Raw genomic sequence first — 27,174 nt, 5'->3', positions numbered from 1 at the left:
CATCTTTAAAAGCCAAAGATTCATTTGTTCCTTCAATAAATATTGAACACTTTAATATGTGCCAGGCACTATTATAAATCACAAGGATACGGAATATAAACAAATATACATGTCAGATAGTTAAAATGGAAAGAGAAGAATAAACGTAACTTGTTAACGAGAGATATTTTAGATAGATTCTCCAGTGAAGGCCTCTGTAATTGATGTCTTTTGAGCAGAGATCTGAATGAACTATCATGCAGATATCTGGGGAAAGGGGGAGGAATGTTCCATGCATAACACAACAGGCAGTTCAAAGGTGCTGAGGCATGTTTGGGGAGTAGCAAAGAGGCCACTGCAACCAGAACAGAGCTGGTGAAAGGTAGCATGGAAGCCATTTTATACAGGGACTTTCAGGTTTTGAACAGAGGAGTGGTATAATCGGAGTAAGTTTCTTAAAAGTGTGATTAGTTAGGGAGCAGTTGCAATAACTCAAGGGAAAGTAAGGACGGGTATGGTGGAGGTGGAAGTGGTGAGAAGTGGTTGGATTCAGGACCTGATTTTTATAGATGAGTAGGAGTTAAGTTTGCTGAAGAAAAGGGAAGGTAAAGGTAGCAATCAGTATTTGTTAGCTGATCGTTTCATACTATATATTTCGAAAACCATAGGTCTACAGATCAGACCAGACCTGATGATAGTTTCTAATGTTGCCATTTTGTCCTCCGCAACCTTGCAAAATTGAGTATTTCCCATTCTTTTAAAAAACACACAAACACCCCCCCCCCCACAAAACAGAGTTCTTGTCCCTTTTATTTTATTTATTTATTTGTTTGTTTTTTAGATGATTTTTTAAATTGATTTTGAGAGAGGAAAGGGGAGAGAGAGAAACATTGATGTGAGAGCAAAACTTAGATTGGCTGCCTCTTGCATGCCCCCCCCCCCCCAGATTGAGCCCAAAACCCCAGGCATGTGCCCTGAGCAGGAATCAAACTGACAGCCCTTCAGTGCACAGGATGAAACCCAACCAACTGAGCCACACTGGCCAGGATGAGTATTCCCACTCTTAAAGAAACTCTTTTTCTCTATTCTAGGGCAGAATGATAAATTCTTCCCATACTACTTACCTGGTCTGTATTTAATTCAGTGTGGAAGAGCAAAGACAATCTGCAGTACGCATCCAAAAAAGCAAAACAAGTGCACTATTAAGTGATCGGTGGGGAAGAGACTTACTAGTAGGACAGAGTTGAGAAAAGCTTCACAAAGATATGGCATGAGAGTAGAATAGAATTTCAGTGGGTAAAAACAGTGGAGGCTAGGGGGAGACAGTCTGGGGGGTGGAATGCATTGGGGATGTCTGCGGAGGTAAAAAGTCCATGACACTGCTAAGTATGGGCAGACCCCGGATGTACTGTGTGTGTGGTTCCACACCACTGCAGGAAAGCGAGTCCTAATCTTTTTGCTGGTGGAGGGACTCACCTTCAATTAAAAAAAAAACACATCTGTGAAGTGCAATAAAGCGAAGCACAGTGAAGTGAGGTATGCCTGGACTGGAAAGACAGGAGTAAACAGGCCATGCAGCTGGGAGGACTAGCATAGCATAGCATGGAACAAATTACTAAATTACTAATGTGATGGAATCATCTTACCAAAGAGAAAGCACTTTGTTGCACAGGAGAGGAAACTAGGCAAAGTGCTCTTGAGGAAGTGGCATTCACACCGGGGAGGGATGAGTAGGAGGACTTAGCAAAGCAAGAAGGGTGGGTAGGTTTCTTGCAAGGAAGACCTAGAAAGAGGAGAGGAGTTTGAAGGACCGAAAGCCAAAAGAAGACTGAGTGCAGAGGGGTATGAATAATAGTGGTGAATGCTTTCAGGACCTTTGAGGTGCTATGTAATCCCCAACTATAGAGGACGACCTGGAATGACCCAATAAAGATTTGAGAATTTTTCCTGTGGCCTTTGTAGAGCCTTAAGCCAGAGATCTACTTCCTCACAGGAGTTGAGGCAAGATGATCTTGGGGCACATATAGTGTTCAATGTTGCAGTTGATTAAGATCAATTTGGGGGCTACTGTTAAAATTTAGTCATGGAAGTGTGAAAGTGTACGTTAAAGTTTTATTTGAGGAACAGACACAATTATTATTTTAAGGTAAGACCACTCAAAATACTGGGCATACTTTGTGATATCCAGTTGGTGGAGAAGAAGGACCAGTGTTGACCCTGAGAAGCATTAAAGATATAGGAGTCATCTACACAAATATGACTAAAGCTGTGGGATTTCATGAAAGTTCTAGGAAGAGAAAACTTTTTTAAAAATGTTACTTTTGCCCTAGCCAGTTTTGCCCAGTGGTTAGTGCATCGGCTCACAGACTGAAGGGTCCCGGGTTCGATTCCAGCCAAGGGCACTAACCTCGGTTGCAGGCTCGATCCCCAGCCCAGTTGGGGCTTGTGCAGGAGGCAACCAATTGATGTGTCTCGCTCACAAAGATGTTTCTCTCTCTCTCCCACCCCCTCTCTCCCCTCCTTCCACTCTGAAAAGCAATTGAAAAAATATCTTCAGGTGTAGATTAAAAAATTTTATATATAAAAGAAACAAACACTACTTTTGATTAATGTTTGTCATATTTGCAGAGTAGTACTTAAGAGCTTGGGTTTTGGAGAACTAGGGCTGTTTGGGTTTGAATCCCAGCTCTGCCACTTACTACCCTGGGCTAAGTGATCTTGGGCAGCTTTTCTGTGCCTTAGTTTCTTCATCTGTAAAGTGAGGGTAATAGTGGTACCTATGCTGTGGGGCTTTTAAATCATTTAATATTTGTTTACAAAGAACTTCAAACAATGCCTTGCACATAGTAGGAACAGTTTGTGATTCATTGTAAAAACAAAAAACCAGAATTTCAAAAAAAAATGAAGTTGATCTTAGATATCTTTACAAGATCATTGCATCTACTTTTCCAGCTCCTCTTACATTCTAAAGAAACTACTTCATAATCCTGTACTTTGAACCACTCATCAGGGTGTGTTTATTATTAGCAAACTTTCAGTGTCCTGGGGATGACTTCTTTATTCCTGAATTGTGGGGCTGGTGAGGGGGAGAGGTTGATCACCTAGCTTGTGGTGTAATCAAGACTTTCTTGTTTGATTGGGTATTGCAGATGGTTTGTTAGTCATTACTAATTCAAGAGTGTCCTTAGGCAAGAGCAGGAAGTTGAGTCACCTTCAGTGCTATGACATGGAGTATTTTATTTGTTTTAAAAATGTAGGAAGTTAGTATTTGCTGAAGTAGAGAAGTTACCATTCAACCAGTAGCAGTAAATCCTATATAAAAACTTATTTTCCCAAGGATAGGTAATTCTAATTTATGAATTACTTTAGGTACAGCCTACCACTCTCTTGCTTATCCTAATTCAGATGTCTTACCCTCTTACATCCCTTTGAAATGCTGACCTTTTTCTCACTGCCGTCTTGATTCAGGGCCTGTCTTTTTTTTTTTAATCCCTTCATTCCCAAAAAGACTTTGGTGTGGTGGTCAGGCATGATATTCTAGCCTGGAAAAACTCCCATAGCTTTCCCACGTCTAAAGGCCTACCTTTATTTAGTGTGTGTGTCTGTGATATGGGACGAAAATGTTCATTGCCTGCTTTGATTTGTCCGTGAGTTTGGAGAAATTGGTATTGCCCTTTAGTCTTGGGAATCTCCTTTAGGTATTACCTGTTCACCCCTTTATTGGTTAAAATGATGGAAGGTTTTCTTTTCTGGTCAAGTCTGGATGATAAAAACAAAATGGACCACTGTACCTCATTTCTTGCTTACCTGTCCCCTCCACAGTGGCCTCCTCGGTGTTTCACATGACTGGAGTGGTCATGCCCCAGATCATCACATGCTTGGACTTGGATTGTGTTGGGGTCTCAGCTTTAAAGTCACACTCTCAGTGCGGCTACTCTTGGTCCACATTTCTAAAAACTGTTTTGAATTTTTATTTTTGCATTCATGCTTCTTCTCCCCCCTTTTCACTGCACTTATAAACCAATATTGTATTGTACGAATCTGTTGGGCTAGAATATAAGTTCCATGAAACAGGGACTGTTTTGATTTTTGTGATCTCCAGGGCCTAAAATAGTGCTTGAATATAGTAGGTGCTCAATAAATACTTCCTGAATAAAAAGAATTAGCTCTATCCGGTGCCTTCAGTTTAAGTGGAAATTGAACTTACATGGAAAGAAAAAAACAGGATATTTTGTTTCACAGACATAAATAAAGGATTTTAATTGAATTTTATTTTAATCGCATTACTTTCAGCCAACATTTATTATAACCCACCCTTTCTGAGTAGTAGACACTACTAGACAATAAAATAGAACAATGCATAATATATACTCCAGTGTCCAGGTATTTTACAGTCTAGTCTGGAAGAAAACACACACTGTAAGTTAGATAGGTTCGAGAAGCAGTTCTGTACCCGCTAAAGAATACTAAGTTGGAATTTTAGGTCAGTGGTTCTCAGAGTGAGTGGTTCTCAGAGCTCCTTAGACCAGCAGTATCCGAGAATATTCAGGCCCAACCCCTAACCTACTGACTGAAAGAAATTCCTGAGTGGGGCGTCTATTTTAACAAGCCCTCCAAGTGGTTCTGATACATACTGAAGTTTGAGAGCCACTGTTTTAGACTGTCTTCCTAAAGAAAAGGTTGCTACTTACATTTGCTTCATTTTATATACTCCATATTGGAGGAACTATGACAAGCTAAAATCAGAATTTAGATTGAACTCAAAGGCATCCATCCCTGTGGTCTCCTCTTACAAGTTGTTTTGTGGGAAGCCCAGATTTCCCCTTGAACTTACTGACCTTACTGCGTTCTAACTCTAGCCCCTACAGATGCTTCAATCACACTTTCAGTAGCCTGTGCAACTGATGATTCAGCAAATACATCATTCTTGCTTTTTCTGCTTTTCATGGTTATTCAACAGTTAACTTTGTTTAACATGTTTATTTAGTCATTGAATTTCTTCTTAAATTTTTTCATTTAAGTAAACAAAAAAACTTCCCCTGGTAAATAAAGCCCAGATCTGTATTTTATTTAATTCACATTTATGGTTGAAGGTTTCTTTTTAGTTTTCTTTTTCTGATACTAAGGATTCAGTTGTGGTTCGAAGCTGTTAAAAAATAATCTTTCCTCTTCTACTCCTTTGCCTTTGATCCATACATTTCCTTTTTTATAAAGGAAACATTCAGATTTGGACCATTTCTTTCCACATAACATTATACAGGGGTGGGAAAAAGTTGGTTTACAGTCATGAGTAGGCAAAACAGAGTTTATTCTTGTATAATTTATTGATTATTGTATTATTTATTTGTATTACAACTCTAAACCTCCTTTTGCCCACCTCATATTTTTACCCAAGTGCTAAATGAAAGACATAAATGAATATATAAAGCATTATTTTCTGTTTAGCATATATATTTTGCTATAAATTTGAGTGCTTATAAAATTAATCGTATGGCAATTACTCTATTTTGTATGTACATTATTTAATTCTTTAATTAGAAATAATGGTGAGAAAATAGGCAGCGATTGCTACACTTTATTTGTACTGGGCTTGTCTGTCCTTTTATATCTTCATTTCTTAAAATTAGTACATTTAGAGGTTTGTTTTTTATTGTTTATGGTTTATAAGAAGAGTATTGGTGAAAAGTTTCCTGAATTTAATTTTTTTTAATCCTCACACAAAGATATGTTTATTGATTTTGGAGAGAGGAAAGGTGGGAGAAACATTGATGTTAGAAACATGGATCGGTTGCCTTCTGCCCACAGCCCAGCCAGGGAGGGGTCAAACCTGCAGCCTTTTGGTGTATGCGATGATGCTCCAACCAACTGAGCCGCCGGGGCCAGGGCTTGAAGTCTACTGTTTTTAGTGAAATACTGAACACTTAATGGTTTATATATGATAGATACTTGATATATGACATATGGTAAATGTTTAATGATTTAAACTTGTGTATAAAGGGATAAAGTCACTATTCCACTTTGAATTTAATGTATGGAAACACTTGGATAAGTTTTGGGGATTTGTATTTATATCTTTGAGAAGCAGCGTATTCTGTGGTTTAAAATCAGAAGCTCTGAAGTGAAACTGCCTGGGTTCAAATCTTTCCTCTGCCTCGGGCAAGTGACCTCTCCGAGTGACCCTGTGTTTCATCTGTATGATAGGCTAAGAACAGTGCCTAGCTCGGAGAGCCATTCTGTAGAGTTAGGTGTAATAATGTCACCATTGTGTGGTGTGGTAATGGAGCCGGGAGCGTAGGGGTGCCACTGCCATCGGAACCCTCGGGGGGGTGCCTTGCACTACTTAACAGCAACAAAAATTAGAGACAACTCTGATATCTGACACTGGGAAAGGGGATAAATGAATTCTGATTTATCCATATAGTAAGATCTATGAAGCCATTAAAAAGAATGAGAGCCCTACGTGTTGTGTGAAGAAAAGATGCCCATCCTATGTGTGGTGCAGGTAGAACATGACATCAGTGGGTAATCATATGTTGTGGAATGTGCACAAGAACAATCCAGAACCTTCACAAAACTGAAGCTGTTTAGTTTTCCCCCTGGGGAGTAACTTATAAGAAGTTTTTGCTTTTCTTCATTATGCATTTCTGCAATTTTTAACATTTTTGAAATTTTAAATAAACTGTAAAAATGAATACATTTATGAACACAAAGTTTAAGGAGTAAAAGGCACTAGATTAGTAACATCATTCACATATTCTGTTTATAAACATCCTAGTTAAAATAATATATGTTCTACATGATTTTAAGCTCACTTATAAAAAGGTCAAAGTATTACAAACGCAGGACATTTATTCCTCCATTAAATATTTATTAAGCAATTACTCAGATACTAGCCTACAAGTTAAAATATGAGTGACCTGGTCGTTGCCAAGAAGACAGACATGTAAACAAGTAATTATAGCTCTTTCTGCTAAATGTTAATACATGAGTAGAAGAGGAAACTAATAATTTTGTGGGAGGTAATCAGGGAAGGCTTACTTGAAGAGGTGACACCTGAGCTCTTTCTCTTGAAGGATGAATAAGTTTATAAGGGGGGTGGAGCAGAATGTGATAACCTGAATAGCACATATAAGGAGGTGGCATAATTTTGGGAAAAGTTGGAGTGGGGATGGGAATTGGGTGTGTGGAGAAGACTTACTATTCTAGGAAAAAAATAAGTCCAGCTGGCATTTTCCTTTTGATGGCAGAGAGCAAGGAAAATGTTTTTAAAAACAATGAGTGACATTAAAGTTGATTAGGTAACATTGTAAGACGACGACCCTGGTGGTATTGGATAGAAGACACTGGGATGGGAGAAGGAGATGAGAAGTCAGGTACCAAGGAAGGAAACTCTATAGCAGTAAGGTAAAAGAGCTGGTATCCATTGATGGCCAAATTCTTAGAGAGGGGCTGGGACAGATCAGTCAGAGAGAATGTAAGTGGGATCTACAGGCTGGAGTGGGTGAGCAGCTCGGGGTGATACGTTCTTTAAAAAGGTGGGGAATCCATGTATTCAGGCATGTTTGGAGGCTCTAATGATGCCTGTTGGGATTGTTGCATCGAGGCTTCCAAAGGCTTCTAGTGACTGCTGTCGACTTGTTTGTTCAGCAGCATATCTTAGGAACTTAGCATTTTAGTTACGTGTTTTTCAAAAGCGTTTTACAGTTGGAGCCATCTTCATAATCAGAGGAGGTAACAAACCGTTGGTGGTCAGTTTGGGGGACTCTGCCTTCCTGGTGGGGAAATAGAGCCTAAAGTGACAGTGAAAGCTGCTGAGAAAAGTGGTTTGATTTATACATGCTGACAGGTTTGCTCCCATTCTCCTTTTAGTAAACATGGGATCTCTTACAGCAAATTCCAACTCTGGGCATGGTTAGCATTGTGTACAGAACTCCACATCCAGGACTGGGGGAGGGCCCCCCACCCCCCGTGGCCTCTCCAGGATCTCACGCATCTGTGTTTTTTAACAGAATTTTGCCGTGTCGTCCCCCCCCCCGCTGTCAAAACAGATCTTTGCTAACAGTCTAGTAGCAAATGGGTCTGTTCCTGGTACAAATGAAGCTGGCCTAGAATTAGCACTTCGGGTCCCGTGGGCTTGTGGGAATGGTCTGTTTAACCGGAGTTACTTACCCAGCGTCACTCAGAAGGCCGTCTGGGCGGCCAGTATAGAAAGAAGAAACCTGTCCAGTTTCTGCACAAGAAGCATGCTCAGTCTCTGGTCTTGCATGTGGGGCATAAATTAAAAAAAATGTAGTTTTCAGGAACAACAGCTCAGGAATTAGGCTGCTGGATTTGAGTATCACTTTGATACTAACTAGCTTAGTGAGGCTGTGCCAGACTCAACCACTCTGCCTCTTTCCTCATTAGAATGGAGATCATGCTGCTGCGTGTGTCGTTGGTTACTGTAAGGACTAAATGAGTTACTGTATTTAGTATACTCAGAACAGTGACTGGCACATAGTAAGCACTCAGTTCATGTTGGTCCACAGATAGATCATTTTAAGCATTTACTCAGACTCTATTTCCAATTCACACTCACCTCTCCTGACTCCTGGTGGGGATGGGAAATGGAAAAGGGGAGAAAAGGAATTGACGAGGAAATGAATGTGCTTGAATTTAGTAATTTCATAGCTTTTTTTTTTATGGCCATTACACACCAAAAGCAGTTTTCTAGCTTCCATACCCTCGTAAAGATAGAATAACCTTAGACTTGCTATGTTCTGTAGTCCTATCTCCCAGATGTTGTTTCCTCACACCACAGCTTCTTCCTGGGAAATTTGCCTTCCGACAGTTTTAGCACTTACCTGCCCCATTTCAAAACTCGGACAAACCTAAACTCCCAGCCACAACCCCCACCTCCTAGCAACTTTTGGGCTGCTTAAAAGCTGTTTTTGAACTCTAGTTTTCTCTGTTACCGTTTTCTTGGTGTGAGCTCGTCACATAAATAATGAAAATAAATGGAGCTTGGCAGGCTAGTTAAAGTGTGCTTTATATTAAACAGAATGTTTATGATACTTTAGATATTCTGAAGACACTCATATGTATTCCTTCTTAAAGAACCTTGGAGTCCCTAGGAAGGTAGTCACAAAACTGGATTGGGAGGTATTCCCTGAGGTGTAACGCTTTGTGCCTTGTATTAACAGTAATAATGACTATTTGACTCGTGATTTCCAAGGGGATTTTTTGAAATTCTAACTTTTTTTTTTTGGTCTGTATCTTTGGGGATGTAGATTTTATTATTTGGTAGTTTCTTTTTAGTGGAGAAGAACCTGGTATATGGGTTTACCTTTCTTCTCTGAATACATGTTTAATTTTGTTTTAATGAATTGTTTTATGTCAAGATGTGTTTTATTTTTAAATTAGTACCCCTCCCACTTTTTTTAGGTGCACCAAATAAACACCAACCGTGATTTTTTTTCTGTATTTATAGGTACTCTTCCTGATGGATGGGAACAAGCCATGACTCAGGATGGAGAAATTTACTATATAAACCATAAGAACAAGACCACCTCTTGGCTAGACCCAAGGCTTGACCCTCGTTTTGGTAAAGGTTCATCTCAAAACCTTTCTAGATATTTTTGATAACCATTTTTTTGTATGTGAATTTGGGAAGGTACATTTAAATAAAATTGCATTACTTTATAGTATTAAAAAATGACTGCTCACCCAACTTTTCTAGTACTATTTTTATACCTTTCACTGTAAACTTGAGAAATTCGGGTCTAAGTCAGCTTTTTAGCTTAGGCTCTTTGGGATGGGATTGAGGGAATGTTGTGGTGGCTGACTAACCAGAATCACTGTTCCTTTCACATTTTTGGGAGACACCGTGATTTGTTTAAAATGGCCTTTGTAGCCACAGTAATAATCAGGCTGTCTTGCTGCATATAAAACCTGGGATCCCAGCTTTTGTCAGTGACCTGGTGTCTGCTTATGCTTAATTTCAGAGAGCAATAAGGACCATTTTGTGGCCTGGGCGTTGTAGTGTTTTCTATCCTAAATGGTTGGGGGGAGGCGGGGACCCTGTCACCCTGGAAATAAGATCAATGACAGCATTTTTTTTTCTTGTGGCTTTTTTGTTTGTTTTTTGTTTTTTTACACATAAAGGTCCTTTTCTTTGTTTTACACTTAGGAAACAAAAAGCAAAGCCATGTTGCTCTCCAAATCACATGACTAAATCACTGATTTGCACAAAGGAATACTCCTCTCCCAAGTGTGCACATTTTGATAATAGTACAAGCTCTTTAATGCCTTTTTATCCAGTTGTGTGTTTTTTTTTCACTGTTTTCACTTAGGTTTCTGAGATATTTTTCCAAAGCCATGGAAAAATGACTCTAAAAAGCAGCAGATCATTGTGGTTTCGAAGTTTTCGTCTTGGACTGAATGCAGCTAAATGAAAACAATGTGCAGATCACTGAGTAGGTCAGACTGAGGGGACACAGAACCTTTGAAGCTTTACAGGGGTTGACCTAACAACAACTGTGGGGCCCTTACGGGAAAGAGGAATTAACTCTGTGAATGCCATCAAAACACAATCCTGGGGGTAGGGGAGAGAAAAAACAGCCCGGAGCAGGTTGGGTAAAATAACTTCCCTGTCAGGAACATTACCACAGTTTTCCTATGTCTTTATGTGCACCTTTTAGTAACCCCAACATTGGGGTTTGCCCTAAACTGGTCAGGTTTGTGATTCGCACCCCGTATTCAAGTAAATTCAAAGGTGTGATCAGGGCAGGGACCGTCATTTTGACAGATACTCTGCTTGGCTCAAATGCTACTCTTTTGAGCTTCAAGACCTATTTGGGTGTTAAAAAAGTTAGGTGGCATGTTAATAACTTGCACCTTCAGACTCTATTTAATACTTGAATAAGCCCTTGTGGTTGAAACAGGAAACTGAGTAAGGTAGAGAATTTAATGTTGCCATTTGTATGGACTGGAACGATAACAGCCATGTTTCCTTAAATCATCTTTAATGAATTCAACTTGTCCACGTTTTGGAAACTTTTTTTAAATGGTACTGTGGATTTTTTTACCCCCCAACATAAGGTTATGAAAGATGATGATTAACTCTTAGCTCACCGCAGAATCAGGAGTTGGAACAAAGCTGATTTTTTTTTAAAGTATTTTCAGTTAAAACAGTGAAATAAAACAACTTGGCTTTGAGCTTAAGTAGATCCATTAATTACACACACAGCTTGGCCTTTTGTTTTAAATCAGAGAAAGTACCAAAAAAAAAATTATTCCTCCCTACCTCCAACACATACGTACACACAAGCACACAATTAGATGTGCCAAAAAAAGTTTCATAAAATTCTCTTACTGCCTTTAGTTTCCCTTTTTGGGCCCACAGTGTATGTGTATTCCAGACAGGCTTGACAACATGCCAAAAGCTTTTTATTTTGTAGCCCGACTTTTAATCTGTTCCAGACCTTTTCAGTCAGAGAGCTCAAGTATAACTGAAGGGGGGCAGGAGAGAAAAAAAAAGTGTGGGTTTCTCTGATCTAGAGTGACAGCGAATAGAGACAAGCTGTTAGCTGCTGAATTTGAAGGAGTTTTCCTTGAAATCTGAGGTTCTATAGTGGATTGTGTTTTATCTCTGCCAAAAAAATATAAACTATCCCCTTTCTGACCTTTTGAGCCATGCAGACACAAATAAATGGCAGTTTATTTCTTTTATGGTTTTGGAGTTTGCTATCCTATATACCCCAAATCTATTAAAATATTTACCAGTTCGTAGCTTAAATCAAATTTACCTATGTGTTTTGACATTTTAGAATGGAAGAGACACCTCTGTATAAGCTTAATAACTTTTATCACTCAGCCCCTTTAAACACTGGTCTCTTTTATATTTCTGTTCTTTATCAGATGCTTTAGATTATATCTGGAACAGTTGATCAGTTCTTCACATCTCACATGAAGTTAATAAATTATCCATATAATTTCAGGAAATTAAATAGTAACTTGTTGTGGATTGGTTCTTTTTTATCTGATTTTCTTGTTATTTAACATTTAAAAACAATATTATTTTTGACATCTATATCATTTTAGAGAATTTATTAGTAATTTTAACAAATCATGAAGTAAAATCCAATGGCAATAAAGACTCACTGATATTTATTGGCTTTGAAAAAAGGAGGGCTTTTATTTGCTTGTTTTTAAGAAATCATATTAGGAATGTTTTTAAACTTGTATTGAAGAAAATTGATGCCTGAGTATTATACAGGCCATTACATTATTTCATATAAACATTCTTTTGTCCTGAAGATTTTATACTTGTAAACATGGAGTCTCAGGTATAAACATTTCCTAGTACGTTGTAGAATTACTGTTTTAGACGATGCAATCATGCGAGTATTTTCTAGTAAAGCCCTAATGAAAACTCAAAGATATTATAATTCTTGTTCTTCAGAATGAAAGATCTCCTTCAAAACATTAATGGTTAGTGAACTGGTCTTTAATGTTATCGTTCCTGTTGTTTATATTAAAGGACATTAAATGGTGTTAGCAATCTGTGTTTCTGGAAACAAGTGCTGATGACACCACTGGGATAAAGACATTTTTGGTGTACATAAAAACGTTGGAACCAGAGATTTAGGCTAAAGTATTTGCATTTTAAAGGAAGTATTGAGCAATCTAGTATGGCAAAAACAAAATATCCTTTAATTCCTAATAACAATTCTATGCCTAGAAATTCTATTCATGGAAACGTCAAAGGTGATTAAAATCCAGATGTTGATTTTGGTCCTTTGTTTCAGTTTCCCAAAACTTACTATATGGGTGTGTGTGTGTGTGTGTGTGTGTGTGTGTGTGTGTGTGTGATACAATTTCCTAAAATACTAAGAAATGAAATTTAAAAAATAAGTAAATATATATCTATATATAGTTTAAGTCCTAAAGCCAAAAGTGGTTCAGCATATCTTATCAAAGTTAAATATTTTGCATCAATAATTAGAGGTTTATTAAAATTTTTAGCTGTTTAGATATTCATTAACATTTCCCTTCAAGACCAAATACTTCTGATAGCTGTTATGAGTAATATTTTACTTTTGATGAAAGTGCATCTAATGACCAATTAAATACCTAAGTCTGTTCTGTTAGTAATGGAAAAAAGACAGACACTAAAGTCTGTAGGAATTAAACTTAGAACTCTTAGTGGAGTCTTGGGTAGATAGAATCTCAACATCTAATCATTGAATTTTATTAAAGTAAGGTTCTTAATATCCATGCATTAAAAACAAGGGTGTTGTCTGTTTTTTTTTCTTACCCTGTTATAATCTTTTCTAAAAGATTATTAGATTATTTTCTAATTATCGTAAATTGTCAGTATTTACTACTTACAAAGGGGGAGAGGGAAATGTTTAACTGTGATTTAGGTAAGAAGAGCTGTTGCTAACTAAACATTTTTAGCAGAAAAACCTCACAAAATTTGGTCCTGAAGAGGAATTTGTAATTCCTCTAATCAACATTTCTCAGAAGAGAAGGAGTGTATTCTGGGCACTGCAGGTCAGTCAGCATCCCCGGCTCTTGCCCACTAAATGCTATAGTGCCAGCCAGTCATTGTGACTCCCCAAACCAACAACATAATGTTTGTTTGTTTTTAAATACTGGGAGAAGTAGGGAATAATGCCCCAAATCTGAGCTCCTCTAAATTCTAGGGAAATTGTGACTGATCCAAGGTTATATAGATAAGTGACAAAACTAGAATCTGAAATTGATTTTTTGACACCTAGAAATTTTAAGAAAGTTTAGTTAATCTTACAGAAATACATCCAATTCACCAGTACTAACACCTGGAAATTTCAGAGGGAAAAAGACAACCAATGGTTAATGCATTTACTTATATGCTATGTTGTGACTCATCTTGAGGAAATTACCCAAAAGTAGTGAGTTTCCAATTACGGAAGAGAATTATGAGAGATGTGAGCGGAGCAGACTGTGAAGCCATGCAGGTAAATTGTCATGCCTCACCTCTACTATATTCTTAAGAGATTATCTTTCGACCTCAGCTTTGACCTCTCCCTTGACTGGGAGCTTTCCACATTATAAGGCAGTTCATTCTATTTAAGGAAAGTTCTAATGACCAGAAAGTATGTGTTCCTTTATTACCGAGAAATTTACTTCCCTTCAAATTTGTGGATACAGCTCTAATCCCAGAAGCATTCTTTTCTAACTGTGGTTTCTTCGGGGTTTTTTTTTAATGTGTTAAAAGTTCTGGGCACTTGACCAGTTCACGCTTCTTCTCTGGATGCCTTTCATTATAGTGTTTTTTATATACATTATCCAATGAGGAAAATAGCTATGGCATTGCTTTGACCTGGCATTTTATTTTATGTACCCTCCAAAAATCTGTTTTTTAAAATCTACAGTTAGAAATTAGCTAGCATCCTGTTTCTACATGGTGGTTATATACAGGGTGAGGCAAAAGTAGGTTTGCAGTTGTGAGTACTCGAAACGGTTTATCTTATATTATTATTTATTAAATATTGTGTTATTTTCAATAGGAACAACTGTAAACCTACTTTTGCCCCACCATGTAATGTACTGAATTCAAAATAACTAAATCATGAAGTAGAAAAATGCAGCTCCTCAGTTGGGGGTTAAGAGACTGAAGTTCTTCTGATAACCAGCTTGTCCAGAAAGGTATCTGATTACTCAACTTAATTGGACTCATCTGTAAAATCTGACTGGATTATACTGGATGCTTTTAAGAATATTTTCAGTCCTTAATTTAATGCAATATGCTAGATTATGAATTCTTCAGTGACTGCTTTGGACCCTTCCTTGAGGTTTCTTCTCAGTAACCTACAGATTTGAGTTCATTAAGGTTTCAGAGATAATTTTGAACTATCTCTTGTACCATTTTAAGTTTAGCTTTTGGTTCTCTGGTCACAGCTAGGAATTGCTTTTGAAGAGGAGACAGGGAAATCTTGCAACCTTTAATCTAAAGATAAGCCTTATCACATGGTGAGTATGGCCAGGCAAACAGATCTGATGGGGGATGGGCAGTGCAGGGTGGAGTAGGTAAGTTTTGTCTATATTCTCTTGGAAGCTAGAGGAGTTTAAACATGCTTAAGTGAGCAGGGTTCAGCTTGATTGCCTTAAAGATGGTGCATGTTGGCATACTTTGTTTCTGAAATTTTAAGTTGCATAATAAAAAGCCTGGTGTAAGCTGATTTGAAGTATAGGTCCAGGCTTTGGGCTTACTTGAAGCCTGATTTAAAACACACTGTTAGAGATTATTTCTAATTGTTGCCGTCACTACATTATTATTTTTTTTTTTACTTGAAAAACAAGCACTTACTGAAGTGAATCTTTTATTGCGCAAGATTATAGAATATCAAAATTAGTTTAACATTTGAGGTTTGCAGTTTTTTTTTAATTAATTTTATTACATTCAGGAGGATGGTGCCAAAATAGTTTATCAAGCATGGTAAGCAATCTCTCCACTACTCACCAAGGGTGAGTAAACATGTTAATGAAGTTAAATTAATATCTAGTTTCTACTTGACAGTGGTTCGATGATGCAAATAATTGTATAGCAAAGAAATATTTTTGTCTTTGTTTACAAAACTTAAAGTCACTGAATGATAGATAATTTACATTAATGGTTTATTTGTGTTACTAAAACCTTAACATAGTTTTCTTTTAAAAATGAGTTGCAAGTTATATTTGTATCAACTCTGCATTAATAGCAAGTAACTTATAAAATGTGCTGGAGAAAAGAACCATTTGGTGATGCCATTTTTGGTGCCAACCCAGAGGTTCAGATGCAAGAAGCAGAGAAAGCTGTTGCAGACTTCCCGAGGGATAAGGCAAATAGATTTCTGCTGAAATAAATCAGGATGATTTAGAAAGGAGACTGGTTCATATTGTTTTGTTTTATACTCATTTTATTCTGCCACCGTGGTTGTTGAGGTCATTTTAGATCTCACCTCTGGACTTGCTTCATCTTGGAGATTCTCTTGTGCATTACTAATAGTATCCAACTAACTGAGGATAGAAACTATTTCAGTATTTATTTACTTACTCAACAAATATTTGAGTGCCAGTTACGTCCCAAGCTGTATTCTAGCTATCAGGGAGGGGGTTGCAGGCTACTAAACAAACAAGTCATTACAAAGTGTGTTAAATGCAATGAAGGAAAATAAACAAGGTGCCATGAAAGGGAGTAATGGGCCAGAGGGAACCTGCTTGAGGACCTGTGGTCAGGGAAAGCTATTCCGAAGAGGGACATTAAAGGATCAGAGAAAGCCAGTTGTGCTCTAGACTGTATCAAAGGACCGTTTTTGTGTTTATCCGTAAAAACTAAGATATGCATCTCTTCTAAATTATAACTTCCTCTGTGAAAGCATTAATAATAGTAGATCACATGTAATCCTAAATAAAGCTATTATTAATGGAACTGTTTACTCACTAATAAGAATTCATGATGTCAGGTTTGTTTTTAAATATAATTCCTCTTCTCTTTATACCAGTAGTCTCATTCTCTGAACTTTCTCTCCAAACTAGACTTTAAACTTTATTTTCGGAGTAGGGGAAGAAAGCATGGCTATGCCCTGGGGACAGAGAGAGCTTGAAAGCTGGTTAGAACACTTCTCCCTTCTCCTCCTCACCTCATTTAGCAACCCCTGAGTCCTGCCCCAAAATGCTTAATGAGGTGATGGGAAAATGTTCTCTTGAATTTTTTTTTAAGCTCCATCTATAATTGTATTGTTTGAAAAATACCATTATAATGAATTTTCATGCCAGTCTTTTGATGAAGAGTTGAAGGAAGAAGAAATGGACTGAAATAATGATGTTACTGGTATTTTTTAACAGTTTAAAGATTTAGATACAGTAAGTTGTCTAGGTTCTGTGACTTTAAGTGAAACAACTCTAAGGAAACCACATTTACCATAGGCTAATTGATATAAACAAGAGTTTAGTTACTACAACATGTTGTCAACATTGTAACAAAATGACTTTGGTTATTGGTTTTTCCAGGACCTGCTGTACTTTTAACCCAGTTTTAGGGCCCTGGAGGCTGGTGCTTGGGAAGGGAGAGAAGTGCAAAGTGTGGGAGAGATTCCTTTGCTTGTCACAAGACTTAAAGTCACAGAGGAGGTGAACTGTTACCACATAATGCAAAGCAAAACATCAGTGGGATGGCTAAAATCAAAGGGACAATAACAAGTGTTAGTCGGACTGTGAAGAAACTGGTGGGATTGAAAAGTGATGCAGCCACTTCAGAAAACAGTTTGGCAGTTCCTCAGAAAGTTAAACATAGCAATATCATATGACCCAGCAAATGCATTCCTAGATATATATGCAAAAAAAAAAAAAAGAAACCATATCTAACCTGTATGTGAATATTCATAGCATTATTCGTAACAGCCAAAAAGCAAAAATAACACAAATGGCCATCAGTTCATGAATGGAATAACAAATATGGTATATCCATACAATGAAATATTACTTGGCGATTAAAAGGAATGAAAAGCTGGCACCACAACATGGATAAATCTTGGAAACATTATGCTGTGTGAAACAGGCCAGTCACAGAAGGCCACATATTGTTTGATTCCTTATGTGACATGTCCAAAAAGGGGCAATGGGAAGTGCATTGCTGAGGATATGGGATTTCCTTTTAGGGTTCGGAAAATGTTTAGAATTTAGATAATGGTAATGGTTGCGGAATTTTATGAGTATGTAAAAACTGTCAAAAGTGAATTTTACGGTATGTGAAATATCTCAGTCTCAGTAACCTTACTTTTAAAAAAATCATTCCTGGGCATGGCATTGTCTTTTAGGTACATAGGTTTATTAAGTGATGGGAAACATCTTTTGGATATTGATAGTAAAAAAATATGTTCAGTCATTAGATTAGGACCCTGGCCTTTTGCTCCTTTTATAAGAGACAGATTTTCAGTGTGAATCAAATAGTAAGAATTCTCACTGAAAAACCATCATTTTATATTTAAGTATGTATGTAAATTATCCAGATAGTAGATGGTTCATTTCCCTAGGTCATGTAGTAAACACTTAGCTAGCCATGGGTGTTTCGTGTTTTAATTTTACTATTTTAAGACTGATAGGTGGCCTATCTGTGTTTTTAGAAAAGCAGTTATTTCTTTTAACAAGTCTACTATTTTAATAGTCTTGAGTACCCTTGTAGGTATGGGGAAAAACAAACTAATATATAGCCAATGTTAATATGTAAAAATGCAGTGTCTGAGACTTGATAACATATTAGACCAGCGATCGGTGTACTCCAAGAATTTTTAAAACATGCCATACCTGACTATTTATTCAGGGGCACTGACCTCTTTCCCCTTAGATTGTCAAGTAAAAAAATTGTAACAGCCCACGCAACAATAGCCGTCCTGTGTGAGTGAATCAAAATTATACCATTTTTTTGTCAGATGGGCAAAAGATATATTTTTTGGTGTGCTGCAGATTTTTTAGTAATTAGTTTATGTGTGCCATGGGATGAGAAAGGTTGAAAATCACTTTATTAGACAAAGAAATGCTTTCTTTCGTTAAGGCAGATTTGTTATGAAATAATGTCTTTAAAGTTCAAAAGTTATATCTAATTTTAAATCTATACTTAATGAGGTTACCAGGATTGAATTTCTTATCCCAAAGCTCACGGTCGATTGCCATTTCTGTAGTTCTTTGCAGGATTCCACAATTGAAGTTACAAATTACGCAAATATAAAAATTATCTAAAGTTTCCAAACTCTCAGGTGTTCAGAATGAAGTTTCTGAAGAGATCTGTGGTGATGGCCCCCTTTGTGTTCGAGAAGGTGGCCTCTTATTTTCCAGTAATTGCCAAGTGGATGGTTTGCTACCATAAAGCTGTCAGGATTGATTTGTTAAGTAAAACTTTAAACAGTTGCTATTTCATAGTCCAGGCAGCACAGAATCCGAATTTTAAAACATAGCATGTGCAGTTTTTAAAAACTTCTGTCATATTTGCGTGATTTTTTTTCTTCCCTCTTTACCTTTTAGAAATGTTATTAAAACTGGAAACATTGGGGTTTCAGTGGTTGACCATGGAGGGGAAGAAGTTGGGAATGCTGTTCTTTTCTTTCTGGCTGCCCTGCCCCCTCCCCCGAGGAAACAAAGCCTGTTTTGTTTCATGCCTACTTGTGAGGTCTGCTGCACCCCATGTGGGTGCGCTGCTCTGCGCTTTGTTGAAATGCTTGAGATACTGGGAAGGTAAAGAACAGGATGCTTCTGGAGAGGGATAAATCTGCTTCAGGAGATAAACAAGGCTGTTGGAATTGGTCATTTAAGTGAGCTCTTTATATGGAAACCTCGTGGCGCTGCTTGTAGCCATAGGTAACAGCATTTAGGTAAACACAACCTGGAGTGCTGGCCTTTATTAGCCAGAGAGGCTGTTTCTGTTGTGTATTTTGCGGAAACCTCTGTTTAGTTCTGCAGAGTTGTTCTTCCTCCATCCTTTGATGCCCTGTTTTTTGCCTTTCTGTGGTTTTTGAATAGTCAGATAAGCGTAGATTTGCAAAAGACTTTACCAGGCAGTTCAGTGCGCCGTCAGCAGTGGGCACTGTCGTTAATGATCGTGCTTGTGGCGTCTCATCCGAGGAAGCTGGTGGGAAGCGGAGGATTTTTATCTCTGTCGCCATGCAGCTTTGTTACTGTCCAGTTAGTTTTCACAAGGAATATATATTACTCTTATTAAATGCTGTATTATTTAATAAAAACCCAGTGTGCAAAGCTGAAAATGTTTCTTAAGAGATGGATGAAATATTTGACAGTGTATGGCTCTAGAACCTATTTTGAAATCAGTCATATTTTACAATTCCAACATGCCTCAACTTACTAATGAGGTATTTCCTATTTATTTTATTTTTTTGCTTAGAACATTGAAAACATTTGCCCCCAAAATACATTTTTGCTCTAAGCCTCAATCTATGAGATGTTCAATGTATGTGATGGATTCTTAGGTCAGTCCCCTGATTCATATTTAATTCATATTCTCAGACTTCACATAGCACAATGTATAAAACATCTCTGTGAGGAATGAAAGGTTAAGGTCAGTGGTGTGCAGGCAGGCTCAACAGCCCTCTCAGACAGTGGATAAAGAAAAATTGAACTTATTTAATTAAAAGGGGATGGGATATCCAAAGGGAAGAGCTACACAGCATTGAGTCAATAGGTCTTGGGTCATGGTGGCAGCAAAACCACACTTGGGACAGTGAAACAAGGCAGAGCATAGAAGCAGCAACAGGAGAGCCCAGGCTGGGCTGCTGGGGCTCACTGAGAAGTCACAGAGAGAGAAGGGGCCTTGGAGACAGGTTCAGGGGGTGAGCCCAGGACGAGCTGCTGCTGCCCACTGCTCCCCTGGTTGCAAGCCTGGAGTCCCCTCGGAGGGATGGAGATGGTGCTGGGTGCTCCCTTGGGGGGAGTGTGCTCTGGGTCATTTGTCCTGAGCCTATTTATCTCTTTCTTGCAGGTGGGAATCTCAGGGGAGGGTCTCAATAGAATATTCACCTTTCCGGGTGTGCTCCTTCAGGGTCGTGGTCTCCACTGATTGGTCGGAGCCAGGGCAGGGGGTCAATAGTCAATGCATCTGGCCCTGAGGCAGCCAAGGCGCCACTTGTCTGGTTTTGCTGCTTTTCTGGGCCTGGAGCTGAAACACAACAGAGGCCTAGATGTTATCTTTAGGGAGGCAGCACTCAGTGGTCTAAACCACATGACCAGCAACATGCTGGGGGAGAACAGGTTACCCTGGGGACAAGGTTCTTGTTTTCCCAGTTTCGACCCTTGTGAGGCATCCGGGGCTTCCTGCCCTGGTTGAGTCTGTGTACCCTAGTTTCTGTACCGGTGTTTCTGGGCCTGGCCCATCTAACAGGGAAGTGTGTTCAATGTCCTGGAATGCCCAGAACATGTTTCATCAAAAGACAGGGATCCCTCAGGGGGTTGAGCTAAGGCTCAATCTCCACCACCCATTTTTTTCCATTTAGATCTTTTAGGAGAGATAAGTTATACATATCTTTGTGAATCATAGAGTACTTTGAAAACTGTGAGTTAAATAGTAAAATGGGAGGGAAAAGGAGGTATGGGAGTTCAGGCCAGGGTGACTATCTGTAGGCGTACTAATCTTAAACTTTAAAAAGAGCTATTCTGGAAAAGGGAGGAAACTAACATTTATGGAGCATCTCCTGTATGCCAGGGTTTTAATAGATGCCTTACATATATTATTAATCCCCACCATGACTCCAAAAGGGAGATGTTAATATCCCCAGCTTCACAGGCTGGGAAGTAGGTTTACAGTTGTTCATATTGAAAATAATACAGTAATTAATGAATAATAATATAAGAATAAACTGTGCTTCACATACTTACAACTGTAAATCTACTTTTTTTGCCCACCCCTGTAGTTGAGGAAACCGAGAATTAAATGAATTACTGAACTGTTGTGCTCAACTCTAGTTGTGGTTTGTTTGACTTTATAGCTGTGTTTTTTGAATCATACTATGATGCCTCTCAGTTGTGCATCCAACATTGGTGACAAGCCATTGTATTAAATGAGGCTATTGATTGGTGCCTGGCAAATGTTAGCTCTCAAATCTTTTTGGCTTTTTTTCCTATGCATTCCCCTATAAAATACTACACTATAAACCATAATTAGGAAAGTTTTAGCCATTGGTTCTTTGTAAATGCATTTCATAAATAAGTCTGATCTTTTTTCCATATAAAAGACTTAATATGGCTTTGAACAATATGGAGCAGTGAGTCGCTTTTCAACATCCCTTCTTTGCTCTGACAGACAAAATATTTGTGAGAGATAACCAAAAAGACATAACTAGGGTCACAGTCTCTCTGGGTCAGAAAATAAAACCACACAAAGCGGTGAGCAAGGGCAGGTCCAGGGGCCTGCCAGGCTTAGGGACCTTTCAGCTCCTAAGGATATCAGGAGCTCAGAGTTAAGAGCAAAGACGGAGGTAGAAACAGGCACAGTGGTTAAAACCATGAGTAGAGCTGACTGGCCTTAGCCTAATACAAAAGTAAGGACTGGCCACGTGTCAAGTCACAGATTTCAAGAATCAATATTACAGACAAAGTTATTTTAACCACATGCACTTAAATTAGATCCTAATAGTAAGAAGTTAGCTTCCAAAAAAAAAAAAAATAGCTTGCCCTACCAGCTGTTAAAACATAAACATTGTAATAAAAAGTATAGTACCTAGTATAAGAGTATTTAAATTAATGAACAAGATAGAAAATCTAGAAACAAAATATGGAAATGTAATCTGGTAAAGATGGGAGGAAGGATACAGTTTACATGAGTGGTGTCAGGACTAATGGGTAGTCATGAAGAAAGATAAAATTAGACCCCTTCATGCCATGCATCAGGATAAATTCCAAATGGATTGAATTGCCAAAGAAATGCATATATAAAGTGGAGCCATATAGTTTTGAGTTTAAAAATTGAATTCCACCCTAGCTGGTTTGGCTTAGTGGTTAGAGCGTGTGTGTGTCCGTGTGTCTGTGTCACACTCCCCCCCCCCCCCCCCAGACTGAAGGGTGCCGGGTTCAATACTGGCCAAGGGCACATACCTCAGTTGGAGGCTCGATCCTGGGCCCCAGCCTGGGTGTGTGTGTAAGGCGACCAATTAATGTGTCTCTCTCACATCGATGTTTCTCTCTCTCTCTCTCTCTCTCTCTCTCTCTCTCTCTCCCCGCCTCCCCCGATCTCCTCCCTCCCACTGTTTCTGAAAAGCAATTGAAAAAACATCCTCAGGTGAAGATTAAAAAAAAAAAAAAATTGATGAATTCCTCCATCACCTGGAGTGGGGAAACTGTAGCTCAGATTTCAAAATATATTGATGAATTTGGGGACTTAAAAACAAAACAAAACTGAAAAGACATAATAAGCCAAGGGAAATTATTTTTAACATATATATGACAAAGATTATTTTGTTTTTTTTAATCCCTTGTACATAAAGATTGTCTAAAATAGAAAAATATCAGTAACCCTATAGGAAAAGATAAGCACAGTTCACATAACAAATGCAAATGGCCCTTTAAAATGAGGAAATTGACCAAGCTCCTGTAATAAGGCAAAATAAAATCACACTGTGAAACCATTTCCCATCTTTCTGAATGGCAAAAATGCAAAAGTCTGTCAGGGCTGTGATGGATAAAAAGACACTTCCTATATTACTGGTAGGGGTTCAACCAAGCGCAACCCCTGTGTGTATGGGGAGGAGGGGGCGATCTGGCAACGTCACTTACGTTTTTAACCAGTGCCTCAGCGGTCCCTCCGACCTGGGACTCTACCCCAAAGATACAGGAGCAGAAATACAGAGTTACGTACCGTCTGAGCTGCTTCTGTGTGGCACTGTCCAGTAGCAGTGCAAACCGAATAGAAAATTGATTGAATAGAATTGTTAATCAGCTATTTTAAAAAGAAAGCCAGGGGAAACCTCTCTACTGCTTTGGCGTGATCTCACAGAAACATCGACTTGTTGGTCTTTTTATGCATTTATTGGTTGATTCTTGTATGTGCCCTGACCCAGGGATCTCTTACTAGATAGAAAAAGGCCAAGCGAAGTATTCATACGATACTACCATGTATCTAAGAAGTCGGTATGTGTTTGCTTAGGTTTTTAAGTGTGGAATAAACAAAATGATAACAGTTATCTCTTGGAGGTGGGAGAAGGGTGGGTGGGAAGTAAAGTGAGTCTAGAATTCGAAAGCACAATGTGACAAGGGAAACCGTATATGGAGTTGGCCAAATCACGCAGAGAGGAATTGTTTCAGGTGACTTTTAACCATGGTGGTTTGACTGTTTACACCTAATGAAATATCTTATGGACCAAAAAAAAAAAGACGCCCAAAATCGGGACCTTTATGAATACCCAGTAGGTTGAATTTGAACTAAGGCACCTGAGAGAGGTTGCTCTGTAATTTTTCTAGTATCCGTGGTCCTTACTGGTGTCTTGCTGGACTCAGCAGAGTTGGTCAATATAAAGGGAAATGGGAGAGGTTAAGTCTCAGTCAAGGGCACGTACCTGGGTTGCAGGTTCACACACACACACCCCCGCCGTGGTCGAACAAAATAAAAATTAAAAATAAAGGGAAATGGGTAGGATTTCTATACTGTTATATCTTAAATAGTTAACTTTCTGCCTCAGTGAATACTTAACTTTGGAACATTTTACTGGTTTCTTAGCACACACTTTGTGCCAGACCCTGTGCTAGGCACTGAGGATACGTATGTGATTAAGATACTCTCCCCACTCCCGCGGCACTTCAGCCTGCGAGAGTGTACGAATTTGTAAATAAAAATTACAGTCGGGTGAGAAATGTCAGTAGACAAAGTGGAAAAGTCCTGAGGTAAGACAGTTCTTAATGTTTTTTCGTAATGGACTCTGGGAAAGGCTAAGGAGGTTGCTGGAGTAAACCAGAGAGCCTCCAGGAAGACGTAGCAGAGGGCTCGTGAAAACTCACCACCAGGGCTTCGCTCTGGCGGGAAGGCCAGGACGTCACAAGAGCCGTCAGTGTGTGTGATTTTAGATTTCAGTAGCAAAGTTCACAAGAGGGGTTGTTGGTGACTTTCCTTTCTTCCAATGTCCTTGTTAAGATACCAGGATTATGCTGGCCTCCTAAAAGCATTGTGAGGTATTCCTTCTTTGCTGTTCTCTGGAAAAGGTTGTGTAAGATCGGTATTATTTCTTCCTTGAGCATTTATGAAGTTGTTTTGGGCCTGGGTTTTCTTTGGTGAGTATGTATGAAACAGGAGAAATCGTGACCCAAAATTCAACCTTAAAAAATTGTCTGAAAAGGTGATACATCGTTCTTAACATTTTCATGTAATAAAGCTTCCGTGTGCTCACCAAGGTTTCCACAACCCACAGTTTGATCAGCATGTCAGTGACTGAAACTTGCTAGTATAAGAATCCAGTCCATTTCTAATTGTCAAATGGTATAATGCAGGTTCAACTAAAATAATAGTGGCTAGCTACCTGGGCTGTATGGGGGTGCCATGGTGTTGAATGAGACCGATCTCTTCCATCCAGACGTTTGTAGGCGTATTTTATAAATAGCATGAATCAGATCATTTTAATCCACTTGCTTTATTACAGGTGTATATATATTTTAGGATATATGAAGGATTGATTTTTTTTTTTTTTTTTAAATCCTTACCCAAGGATACGTTTATTGGTTTTAGAGAAGAAAGGAGAGAGACAGGAAACATCGATCAGTTGCTTCCCATGCGCACCCCGATTGGGGGTGGAACCTGAAACCTTTTTGGTGTATGGGACGATGCTCCGGCCAACTGAGCCACCCGCTGGGGCAACGATAATTCTGATGGGCTTTACTGCTCAGAATATTTTGTCTCACTTGCTTTAGGAGATGTTTGTTGTTGTTTATTAAATTGATTTGAAAGAAAGAGAGAGAAGCATCGATTTGTTGTTAAACTCTTTATGCATTCACTGGTGGTTTCTTGTATGTGCCCTGACCGGGGATCAAACCCACAACCTTGGCATATGAGCTACCCGGCCAGGGCAGGAGATATATTTTTAAATTAAATACATATTTCTATTTTGTAATAAGCAATGCATTTACACCATTCAGACTTCAAAAAGTTACAAAAAATGTCTCTCTTTAACTCAGTTCTTCAGTCACCCAGTTTCCCTCCTCCAGAGCCAACATATATTAGTTGCTTCTTAGCTGTTCTTCAGCTCATATTCTCCAGATATGCATATAATGTACATTTCCCATCTTTTTTTATACTCTCTGCTCTGCACTGTGCTTTTAACTTAATGTGTCCTAGACTGTGCCTTGTCATTCACTGCATGCTGGAGCTACCTCTTGTTTTTCTCTGTGGCTGCCTTGCAGTTTGTAATAACATGACAGTAACAGTAGCAATAAATTAGTGTAACCATTGTACTACTGATGGATTTTTAGGTTATTTCCAGTTTTACTACAGAAAAGACTACATTGAATATCCCCAATTGGTTTGAATAACTACGTATCTCTTTCCTTTGCTAGTTTTTTTAGGACAGATCTTTTGTTTCATTTCAGCCATGAACCAGAGAATCAGTCAAAGTGCTCCAGTGAAACAGCCACCACCCCTGGCTCCCCAGAGTCCCCAAGGAGGAGTCATGGGTGGTGGCAACTCCAACCAGCAGCAACAGATGCGGCTGCAGCAACTGCAGATGGAGAAAGAGAGACTGCGACTGAAGCAGCAAGAACTGCTTCGGCAGGTGAGGCCACAGGTTAGAAACCAGCCTTCCACTTTTTGGGGTCTGTTTTCCTCCATAAAGTTGGGTGTAATTCCTTTTTAGCATTTATTAGTTAGAGGAATGCTGTTTTCGCTAAAAGTAGAGTGACACAGAAACACCCTGTCCAGCTCTGCCCTTGTCTTAGATTAGTTTCTTGACTGGCCTTTGATCACCTGGGCCATACCGTGTACATCTGTATCACAAAGAGGTGCTCGGGCCGTGGTCATTGCAGCTGAGCAAAAATGGAAGGAAGCAAGGGTGCTTCCTCCGATGTACTTGGAATTGTAGGTTTCACCAAGAGGGAAACTCTGGGACATCACTTGAGTAAAAACATCTTTTACTTGAATTATTTATCTGGGGAAATACACCAATATGATATTTCTCATATGACAAGTATCTTTCAGTATTGCTGAATCTAAGATGTTTTATTTAAAACATAACACAAATTATTCTAAGTTTGGAAGGTTCCCAAAGTGCTTTAAAATTACCTGTTTACATATATATTTTTAAAATATATCTTTATTGATTTCAGAGAAAGGAAAGGAGAGGGGGAGAGAGAGAGATAGAAACATCAGTGATGAGAGAGTCATTGATCAGCTGCCTCCTGCGGGCCCCCAACTGGGGATCGAGCCAGGCATGTGCCCTGACCGGGAATTGAACCCCATCGCCTGGATCCTAGGTTGATGCTCAACCGCTGAGCCACGCCCGACATTTTTTTTAAGTTGGGAGGGATAGGACCTTAGAGACCTTGAAACCCTTTATGACCTTCCCTTCAGTTGTTTTTCAGGAAGTACTGTTGGTCTTTATGTTATGAAAGAATGGATAATCCCTCATCTAAAAATCAGTTTTACTTTATCTTGATTGAGAGTGGTAAAGTCTGGGGGTGTGACCTTATCAAAGCAGCTTATTTTAAAAATTTTAT

The 27,174-nt window shown here is 38.7% G+C and overlaps 1 protein-coding gene across 13 annotated transcripts in view; it reads left to right on the top strand.

The window, feature by feature from the left end:
• The window catches only part of YAP1 (Yes1 associated transcriptional regulator), a 103,353-nt gene that overhangs the window by 54,177 nt on the left and 22,002 nt on the right, over positions 1-27,174 (top strand). For 3 of the 13 annotated variants that reach the window (XM_081153767.1, XM_081153775.1, XM_081153771.1), the window contains exons 4-5: positions 9,449-9,568; positions 26,053-26,246. In XM_081153767.1, coding sequence (XP_081009893.1) covers positions 9,449-9,568; positions 26,053-26,246 — 314 coding nt within the window. The remainder of the gene's footprint in view (positions 1-9,448; positions 9,569-26,052; positions 26,247-27,174) is intronic. The other 10 variants (XM_081153773.1, XM_081153777.1, XM_081153772.1 and 7 more) reach the window with 5 other exon arrangements.

The sequence above is a fragment of the Miniopterus schreibersii genome (genome assembly GCF_964146895.1).
Source record: "Miniopterus schreibersii genome assembly, chromosome: 12".
NCBI lineage: Eukaryota > Metazoa > Chordata > Mammalia > Chiroptera > Miniopteridae > Miniopterus > Miniopterus schreibersii.
The sequence above is the reverse complement of the archived record's forward strand: the minus strand, read 5'-3'. Positions and strand labels throughout refer to the sequence as shown.